Raw genomic sequence first — 10496 nt, forward strand, 5'->3', positions numbered from 1 at the left:
GCCATACAGCCCGAAAAACATATTATCTTTATTTTTATATCCCCATGGAATAATCTAATTAAATTAATATTATAATACATATAATATATATTTTGAACTGCTAGGTTGGCAGAAGCTGGGGCTACCAGGAGGAGCTCACCTCGGTCCTTGGATTCGAATCACCAACCTTCCATTCTGCCAAGTTCAGCTACTAATTGCAGTACCTATTCATCTACTCACTTTTAATGTACATATTTAAATATAACAAGTTGTATGAAACAGTGACCTTTATATTTCCTGTGCTGGTCTATAACCAAAATAAATGTGAGTAGATCAATAGGTACTTGGCATGACCCACTCTACATCCCGTTGAAGTTTGGGGGAGGGCGGAGCGAGGATGGTGGGACTTGTAGTACTGTCAATCACTTCCAGAGAGCACCACAACCCCCATGAATGACACACCGGGACCAAACTTGGCACACACAATGCCTATGACCCAGTCTACGTCCCAGTGAAGTCTGGAGGAGGACGGACCACAGATTATGGGATTTGCAGTACCATCAATCACTTGTAAACATCATTGCAACCTTCACAAATGACGGACCGGGACCTAACTTGGCACACAGACTCCCCAAGACCCAGTCTACGTCCCGGTGAAGTTTGGAGGGGGACGGACCATGGATGATGGGACTTGTAGTACCTTCACTCACTTCCTGAGACCACTGTGACTCCCACCGATGACTAATCAGTACCAAACTTGACACACACCGCCCCCATGACACACTCTCTCCCCCAGACTGTGGTGGAGGCTCCTTCTTTGGAAGCTTTTAAACAGAGGCTGGATGGCCATCTGTCGGGGGTGCTTTGAATGCGATTTCCTGCTTCTTGGCGGGGGGTTGGACTGGATGGCCCATGAGGTCTCTTCCAACTCTACTATTCTATGATTCTACTCCCTGAAGTGGTTTGGAAGAGTTTGGACCATGGATGATGGGACCTGCAGTACCTTCACTCCCTTCCAGAGAGCACCACGACCCTCACGAATGACGGACCGGGACCAGACTTGGGACACATAACCCTCATGACCCACTCTATGTCCTATCCAAGTTTCAAGAAGAACGTCTGCCATACTAGAGAGCAGGAAAGTGACATTTTATTGTTCACAGAGAGAGAGAGAGAGGGGACTCCTTTCTCTTCAGGTCCCGCCGTCTTGGGCGTCGTCCTCCATCACTCCTCAGGCGTCTCGTACTGGTGCTTGATGTGCTTCCACAGCTTCTGAAACACAACCGGGAACACACACAACAGCAGGTCAGTGTCATAATGACAAAGCCACAGACTCACGTATCAAGAGAGCTGGGCGGCCTTCCTCACAGCCCGGCCCGGGATATATCATTATATGTAATACATAATATGGTGATAGTAATAATAAAAAAGTATATTAATAATATAATTATATAAAATAATATACGATTAACAATAATAATACAATGGTATTATAATATATGAATAATATAGTAATAATATAATAGTATACTAATAATATCTATATATATAAAAGAGTGATGGCATCACGGCGACCCACAAAACAACTAAACTACAAGCCCCCCAACCTCAAAATTTGACAACACAACCCATCATCCACACCTCTAGGTTGATACAACAAAAAGCAAATAAAAATAAAGTCCTAATTAGAGGGAGAGAAATCATTGTTTTCATCCAGTTGCTGCCACTTAGAAGGCTAAGCTCTGCCCACTTGGTCTCCTAGCAGCCCAGTGTTAATAAAATAATAAAAAATAAAATAAATACAAATAATACAATAAAAATAATATAAAAACACTAAAAAAATTAATACAATAAAATACTATAACAAAATAACTAAAAACAATACGACAAAATAATAAAATATACTAAATAAAAAAGATACCGTATTTTTCGCTTTATAAGACGCACCTTTTTCCCCCCCGAAATAGAGGGAAAAAGTCAGTGCGTCTTATAAACGCAATATCTACATTCACCATACAATGCAGTTTGAAACTGCATTAGAGAGCAGTGTAGAGTGTGTGTCCCCCCTCCCCGAAACATTCCAAACAACGCGGGGAAAGCCAGTTCCTCCCTCATATCTCGCTGTCAAGAGGTCTCGAGCCCCCTCCCTCTTCCTCCTCCCCCTCCCCCTTTCCCTTATCGACGTGTGGAGACAGACTGGCCCTCTCGAAGGCTGGAGGAGGAGGCTGGGCCCTTCCTGGAGGCCTTTCCGTGCCTGAGGCGCCTGCGGGGAAGGGAAGAGGGAGGGAAGGAAGGAGTGGGGAGGCATGCCCGGCACGTCCCCAGCGCTGGCAGCAGGCGAAGCGGCTCGCCCTTGCGCCTCCTTGTAACACAACAAGCGACACCATGGCCGCAGACCCCCGAAAGCGGCGCCCCTGTGGAGGCTCCTTCTGCAGGAGGAGGCAAGATGGCTACCTTCTTGTGGCTCTGCCCGCCCAGGACGGAGCCCGGCCTCGCTAGGCGCCCTCTCCGCGTGGGACGGACGGGCAGCAGGACCGCTGGTGGGTGCCCTTCTCCCCCCTCAGATGTTATTTTATTAAAATGTTCTAGGTCATCTTTTAGTTCAAATTATTTTTCCCCATTTTCCTCCTCTGAAAACTAGGTGCGTCTTACCATCAGGTGCGTCTTATAAAGCGAAAAATACGGTAAGTTACAATAAAATTAATTTTAAAAAATACAAATAACGTCAAATAAAAATTCCACAACAACTTTTAACCAATACCACCACCACTTTGCTACAGCAACGCGTGGCCGGGCACAGCTAGTAATAATATAAAATAATATAGATAACAAAAATACAATGGAAGTATGATATAAAATAAAGCAATAATATATTATTAATATAATAATAATCCAGCAATAATATACTAATAGTATACTAATAATATAATATAAAAGAATAAAGAAATAACAATAATAATATAGCAACAATACAATAATAGTATACTGATAATATAATAATATAAAATAATATACAAGTAACAATAATACAATGGTATTATAATATAATAATTATATGGTAACAATATAATAAAATATACTAATAATATAATAATATAAAATAATATACAAATAACAATAATAAAATAGTATGATATAAAATAATGCAACAATATTTTAATAATATAATAATAATATAGCAATAATACAATAATGCTATACTAATAATATAATAATATAAAATAATATATAAATAGCAATAATAATACAATGGTAGTATGATATAAAATAATGCAACAATATATTAATAATAACAATATAGTAATAATACAATATACGGTAATAGTATACCAATAATATAAAATAAAATAATATACGAATAACATAACATAATAGTCCTATAATACAATATAATAATACAAAAATAATATAATATGCTAACGATAAAATAATAGAAAATAAAATGTTATATGAATAACATAACATAATAGTCCTACAATATAATAATACAATAATAATCATATAATATGGTATGATATAGTAATATAGTATAAAATAAAATAATATATGAATAAAATAACATAATAGTATTATAATGCAATATAATAATACTATAATATATAGTAATGATACAATAATATAATATAATATATGAATGACAGTATGTCGTATAATATAAAATGATAATACAATAATAACAAGGCAGAAAATAATATTATATAAATAACAATACAATAATATCACAATAAAATAACGTGATTCCCGCGAGGCCGTGGCCGGGTGAAAGCCGGGTGACCTTCCCCCTGTCCCGGCCTGTGATTCACGCGAGGCCCAGGCTCAACCCGAGGCCTAGGCCCGAAAAGCCGCGCCCTCGCGTAGCTGCGGCTCACCCCTCTGTTGAGGTGCTCGAAGAGCGCGTCCGCGCCCTGGTCGAAGGCCCGCTCGAAGACCAAGGCGCCCACGACGACCGAGAGCGCGAAGGTCGACGTCCGTCGGAAGAGCAGGTTATAGACTTGCCGGCCCAGCGCCATTTTGGATTTCTGTACTGCGCATGCTCGGGGAGAGGACTCAATGTCCTCCTTTCGCGCAATGCATCCTGGGTGGCGTAGTTTCCGCCCCGCTCTCGCTCCGCGCACACTGCCTAGCCGCGGTCAACAAATTGACTACACTTCCCAGGAAGGCTTGCGCTGTTGGGCCCCTCCTCTCTCACGTGCCTCTTTCGCCCAATTAGAAGTAGAAGCCTCCCTTTCGCGCTATGCATCCTGGGTGGCGTAGTCTCCGTCCCGCTCACATTGCCTATTTGCTGTCAACAAATTGACTACGCTTCCCAGGAAGCCTTGCGCGGTTAGGAGCCGCCCCTCCCGCGTTCCTCCTTCGCGATGCGCACTGGGAAATGCAGTCCGCCCTCCATTGCGGCTCATTGTACAGCTCCCTCACGGGACTACATTTCCCAGAAAGCTTTGCGAAGCGGTTCGGTTTGTATAGCTAAGGAAGGCCGAGCAGCGGTTTGAACGGAAAGCAAGATGGGGAAGCGGTACTTCTGCGACTACTGCGAGCGCTCCTTCCAGGACAACCTCCACAACCGGAAAAAACACCTCAACGGCGTCCAACACATCCGGGCCAGGAAGGCCTGGTATGACCGCTTCCGGGGTGAGAGAGCGAGAGGGGCGAAAGGAGCCGCTCTAGGAAGGGCTCCGGGGTCCTCCAATCCCACTCTATGGTACCCTCCTAGCAATAGAAGGAATAATATAAAGATATATTACAATTATAATATAATATTACTTTATAACATAATAATAATATATTGTAATATTGATATAATAATATTATAATAGCGATAATATGATAATATATGAATATAATAATAATATAAAATAAAATAATATTATAGTGTATAAAATAATATAATATAAAATATTTATAATATAATAGAATAATAATAATACTATGCTATATTAATGCAATAATATAATAGAGATAATGTAATATATGAATATAATAATAATATGAAATTGGTAATTATAATATAATAATAATAATAATAATGGTAGTGATAATAATGAGCATATTTGTCCTTGCCTTGGAACACACAATATGTTAATTTATTTAAATTAAGCTGCCCTTCTCTATTTGCATAGATGCAGCTGCCGTCCTGCAGGAAGAACAGAACAAGAAGCCCTGCAGGAAGTTCCTACAAACAGGTAGAGATTAAGCCATCCTCTCTTTCTATGTATATCTTTCTGAATATATTTTTCTGAATATTTTTCTAAATATATTTTTGGTAATATTTTTCTGAATATATTTTTCTGAATATTTTTACACATTATTTTGGTAATATCTTTATGAATATTTGTATGTATAATTTTGATAATATTTTTCTAAATATATTTTTCTGAATATCTTTACTTATTTTTGGGTTATATATATACATATATGAATATTTTAACATATATTTTGCATATATTTTTATGAATATATTTTTATGAATATCCGCTCCGCCTGGCAGGCCAGTGCGACTTCGGCCCCAATTGCCGCTTCTCTCACTTCTCGGAGGCCGACCTGCAGGCGCTGGAGGACCGCGCACGGGCGGAAGAGAGGCGGGCTGCGGGCCGACCGAGTGAGGATACCGAGAGGCCCCGGCCGCCGGGCTGCCTCGAGGACTGGCTGGAGAAGCGGGCCAAGCGGCTACGGGCCACCGAGAGCAACAGGTACAGAATCGCCATTTTGGGGGCCTCCAGGGCTGTGGGCCACGCTTCCCAACCCCTGGGAAGGGGATTTTTCTAAATATATTTTTGTGAATATGTTTACATATATTTTTGTGAATATTTTTGAAATATATTTTTGTAATATTTTTATGAATATTTTAACATATTTTTGTGAATATTTTTCTAAATATATTTTTGTGAATATTCTTACATACATTTTTCTCAATAGTTTTCTAAATATTTTTATTCTTTTTGTGAATATTTTTACATATTTGTGTGCATATTTTTCTAAATATATTTTTGTGAATATTTTTACATATATTTTTGTGATTATTTTTCTAAATATATTTAATGGATGTTATATATTTATGTGAATATTTTTTTTCAGAATATATTTACATATATTTTTGTGACTATTTTTCTAAATAATTTTTATGAATATTTATATATTTTATGAATATATTTACATATATTTTTCTAAACCTATTTTTATGAATATTTTAAATATCTTTTTATGAATATTTTACAAATATTTTTATATTTTTCTAAATATATTTTCTGACTATTTTACATGTTTGTATGAATATGTTTGCATATACTTTTACATACATTTTTGTGAATCTTTTCTAAATGTATTTCTTCTCCCCTCCTTCCACGCAGCTCCCTCCCGGAGGAAGAGGAGGAGGAGGAGGCCCCGCCCCCCCACCGCCCCCCGGGATGGCCCCCCGAACACGGCCTGCCCCCCTCGCTGAGAGCGCCCCCTCCTGGCGGGTGGGCCCTCCCCCGGGACCTCCACTGGGGATGACTCGCAATAGATCTCCCAGCTCGTTTCGCTGTTGATACATCGGACATTAATCATTTATTATCCCTTCCAATCAATTGATCAATCAGTCGATCGGTTTTTGGTCTCGGATCCATGCATCTCAATGGCAGAGAATAAACTTTCCTCCTCTCAATGGAGAAAAATGTGTGGGTGTCAATTCAGAAGGCAGCCTATCGTTGGTATTGAACTGTCAATCAATCGATGGATTGATCAATCAATTGGTTAATCAGAACCAGACGGGTCAAATTAACTGATATTAACTTAATTAAAAAGGCAAAGTATTAAAATGGATAGCGTCAATATTACACCATCAATTGATTGATTGATCGATCAATAGGTTAATCAGAGCCTACGGGAGGCATGGCTTAGAGGGGTGGGGCGTGGCTCCTGTTCAAGAGGGCAGGGCTGAGCCTCTCTAGTCCAAGATGCAGGGCTGCGAGGGGAGGTGGGCGGGGCCACAAATGGGCAGCCAGGACTGGGGTGGGCGGAGCTACAAGCTCTGAGGCAGGGCTGAGCTTCTATCCCTGTCCTGCGGTGCCTGCCAGGACACAGGGGGCGGGGCTAGAGGAGGGGGCGGGGCCTCTTCCCAAGTGCCTGATGGGCTTAACCTCTATGCCCTGCCCTCGTTCTAAGAAGCGCCTCAGGGAGGTAAACAGGCCCAGCCCTGTCTCGGGCTCTTGGGAAGAGGCCCCGCCCACTCCTCTAGCTCCACCCCCGTGTCCTAACAGGCACCTCAGGGGCTCAGCCCTGTCTCGGGCTCTTGGGAAGAGGCCCCGCCCACTCCTCTAGCTCCGCCCCCATGTCCTAACAGGCACCTCAGGGGCTCAGCCCTGTCTCGGGCTCTTGGGAAGAGGCCCCGCCCACTCCTCTAGCTCCGCCCCCGTGTCCTAACAGGCACCTCAGGGGCTCAGCCCTGTCTCGGGCTCTTGGGAAGAGGCCCCGCCCACTCCTCTAGCTCCGCCCCCGTGTCCTAACAGGCACCTCAGGGGCTCAGCCCTGTCTCAGGCTCTTGGAAAGAGGCCCCGCCCCCACCCCAGCCCCGCCTGTTAGTCCTAAAAGGCCTCTCAGGAGAGGTATAGAGGCTCAGCCCTGTCTCGGGCTCTTGGGAAGAGGCCCCACCCACTCCTCTAGCTCCGCCCCCGTGTCCTAACAGGCACCTCAGGGGCTCAGCCCTGTCTCGGGCTCTTGGGAAGAGGCCCCGCCCACTCCTCTAGCTCCGCCCCCGTGTCCTAACAGGCACCTCAGGGGCTCAGCCCTGTCTCGGGCTCTTGGGAAGAGGCCCCACCCACTCCTCTAGCTCCGCCCCCGTGTCCTAACAGGCACCTCAGGGGCTCAGCCCTGTCTCAGGCTCTTGGGAAGAGGCCCCGCCCCCACCCCAGCCCCGCCTGTTAGTCCTAAAAGGCCTCTCAGGAGAGGTATAGAGGCTCAGCCCTGTCTCGGGCTCTTGGGAAGAGGCCCCGCCCACTCCTCTAGCTCCGCCCCCGTGTCCTAACAGGCACCTCAGGGGCTCAGCCCTGTCTCACGCTCTTGGGAAGAGGCCCCGCCCCCACCCCAGCCCCGCCTGTTAGGCCTAAAAGGCCTCTCAGGAGAGGTATAGAGGCTCAGCCCTGTCTCGGGCTCTTGGGAAGAGGCCCCGCCCACTCCTCTAGCTCCGCCCCCGTGTCCTAACAGGCACCTCAGGGGCTCAGCCCTGTCTCGGGCTCTTGGGAAGAGGCCCCGCCCACTCCTCTAGCTCCGCCCCCGTGTCCTAACAGGCACCTCAGGGGCTCAGCCCTGTCTCGGGCTCTTGGGAAGAGGCCCCGCCCACTCCTCTAGCTCCGCCCCCGTGTCCTAACAGGCACCTCAGGGGCTCAGCCCTGTCTCGGGCTCTTGGGAAGAGGCCCCACCCACTCCTCTAGCTCCGCCCCCGTGTCCTAACAGGCACCTCAGGGGCTCAGCCCTGTCTCAGGCTCTTGGGAAGAGGCCCCGCCCCCACCCCAGCCCCGCCTGTTAGTCCTAAAAGGCCTCTCAGGAGAGGTATAGAGGCTCAGCCCTGTCTCGGGCTCTTGGGAAGAGGCCCCGCCCACTCCTCTAGCTCCGCCCCCGTGTCCTAACAGGCACCTCAGGGGCTCAGCCCTGTCTCACGCTCTTGGGAAGAGGCCCCGCCCCCACCCCAGCCCCGCCTGTTAGGCCTAAAAGGCCTCTCAGGAGAGGTATAGAGGCTCAGCCCTGTCTCGGGCTCTTGGGAAGAGGCCCCGCCCACTCCTCTAGCTCCGCCCCCGTGTCCTAACAGGCACCTCAGGGGCTCAGCCCTGTCTCAGGCTCTTGGGAAGAGGCCCCGCCCCCACCCCAGCCCCGCCTGTTAGTCCTAAAAGGCCTCTCAGGAGAGGTATAGAGGCTCAGCCCTGTCTCGGGCTCTTGGGAAGAGGCCCCGCCCACTCTAGCTCCGCCCCCGTGTCCTAACAGGCACCTCAGGGGCTCAGCCCTGTGACAGGCTCTTGGGAAGAGGCCCCGCCCCCACCCCAGCCCCGCCTGTTAGTCCTAAAAGGCCTCTCAGGAGAGGTATAGAGGCTCAGCCCTGTCTCGGGCTCTTGGGAAGAGGCCCCGCCCACTCCTCTAGCTCCACCCCCGTGTCCTAACAGGCACCTCAGGGGCTCAGCCCTGTCTCGGGCTCTTGGGAAGAGGCCCCGCCCACTCCTCTAGCTCCACCCCCGTGTCCTAACAGGCACCTCAGGGGCTCAGCCCTGTCTCAGGCTCTTGGGAAGAGGCCCCGCCCCCATGTCTAATAGGTGCCATCACCGCCCCCCTGGATCGCTGCAGTGCCCACCGGGGGGCAGTAGTGCCCACTTTGGGAATGGCTGGTGTCTGCTGTGGCAAAGCAGGATTCTGGTCACTTCTGGGGCCTCCTTGTTTGTTAGCCAAAGTAACTGTAGGTTGTTGTCAAGGGTGCCGGTGCCTGACCAAACCACAACTCCCCTGAGTCCATAGCATTGAGGCACGGCAGTTCAAGTGGTGTCAAACTGCATTTATTCTACAGTATAGACGCTCATCCTCACTCATCTAGGATCCTGTTCTTGAGGAAAATGTTTCCTATTTGACAGACAAGATACTCTCGGCGTCATAAATACTGTGGCCTGATCTAGTTTGCGTTTGCCTGAAAAAAACATACCCAATTACAGTATTATAGTGAAGACAGATGCGTGTGCATTTCAGTAAAATAAGCAAGACTCTGGTGAGTTTGCCGTTTTGTTCTCGTGTGTCTTTTCTGCCGCAATCACTTTCCTTCCCCAGGTACACACTCATCGATTTCACATGCAATGCTATGGAATCCTGGGAGTTGTAGTTTGATGAGGCACCATGCTCTCTGGCGGAGAAGGCTAAAGACCTGGCAAAACTACAACTCCCATGTTATTGCATAGAATCTGTTTGTCTAATGTTGTTTGTGTAAAAGTTCTGATTCGCCTAGATCAGGGGTCCCCAAACTAAGGCCCGGGGGCCGGATGCGGCCCTCCGAGGTCATTGACCTGGCCCCCGCCCTCAGTTTTATAATATAATCTATTGTATATACATATAATATTGATAATAATATTATAATGTAATACAATATAACACTAATAATAATACCATACAATAATACTAATTATATGTTCTATATTACATATAATATTACTAATAATATTACAATATAGTGGTATAGTTCAACATAGTAATATATAATGCTAATATTGTGCTATGCTAATAATATAATATATTGTATGTACATATAATTTGTAAGCCACTCTGAGTCCCCTTTGGGGTGAGAAGAGTGTGATACAAATGTAGTAAATAAATGCAGTAAATAATAAATAAATAAATTTTAGACTTAGGCTCACCCAAAGTCTGAAATGACTTGAAGGCACACAACAACAACAACCCTAATTAACTTGACTATCTCATTGGTCAGAAGCAGGACCACACTTTGAAATCCTGATAGGTTTATGTTGGTTAAAATTGCTTTTATTTTTAAATATTGTATTGTTCTTTCATTGTTC

General features: G+C 45.5%; 2 protein-coding genes across 2 annotated transcripts; one reads left to right on the forward strand and one right to left on the reverse strand.

Annotated features, from left to right (window-relative positions):
* Nucleotides 1–1107: 1107 nt before the first annotated feature.
* Nucleotides 1108–4027, reverse strand: LOC100559626 (cytochrome b-c1 complex subunit 9). The gene is made up of 2 exons (XM_003230396.4): nt 3849–4027; nt 1108–1251 (listed from the first exon to the last, which is right to left on the reverse strand). Exons 1-2 carry the CDS (start codon nt 3987–3989, stop codon nt 1204–1206), a joined length of 189 nt encoding a protein of 62 aa, XP_003230444.1. The 5' UTR covers nt 3990–4027; the 3' UTR covers nt 1108–1203.
* A 221-nt stretch (nt 4028–4248) lies between these two features.
* Nucleotides 4249–6629, forward strand: zmat5 (zinc finger matrin-type 5). Its single transcript, XM_062974349.1, has 4 exons — nt 4249–4608; nt 5097–5159; nt 5465–5666; nt 6324–6629. The coding sequence occupies exons 1-4, from the start codon at nt 4482–4484 to the stop codon at nt 6466–6468; spliced, it is 537 nt and encodes a 178-aa protein (XP_062830419.1). The 5' UTR covers nt 4249–4481; the 3' UTR covers nt 6469–6629.
* Nucleotides 6630–10496: the final 3867 nt, after the last annotated feature.

The sequence above is a fragment of the Anolis carolinensis genome, chromosome 3, assembly GCF_035594765.1.
Source record: "Anolis carolinensis isolate JA03-04 chromosome 3, rAnoCar3.1.pri, whole genome shotgun sequence".
Taxonomy (NCBI): Eukaryota; Metazoa; Chordata; class Lepidosauria; order Squamata; family Dactyloidae; genus Anolis; species Anolis carolinensis.

Bases quoted from the DNA above. Each gene is read 5' to 3' on its own strand.
- LOC100559626 (XM_003230396.4), bottom strand. From the start codon at position 3,989: ATGGCGCTGGGCCGGCAAGTCTATAACCTGCTCTTCCGACGGACGTCG. The intron at 1,252-3,848 runs GTGAGCCGCAGC...GTTGTGTTTCAG, and splicing joins TCGAGCACCTCAACAGAGGG to AAGCTGTGGAAGCACATCAA.
- zmat5 (XM_062974349.1), top strand. From the start codon at position 4,482: ATGGGGAAGCGGTACTTCTGCGACTACTGCGAGCGCTCCTTCCAGGAC. The intron at 5,160-5,464 runs GTAGAGATTAAG...TCCGCCTGGCAG, and splicing joins CAGGAAGTTCCTACAAACAG to GCCAGTGCGACTTCGGCCCC. The intron at 5,667-6,323 runs GTACAGAATCGC...CCTTCCACGCAG, and splicing joins CGGGCCACCGAGAGCAACAG to CTCCCTCCCGGAGGAAGAGG.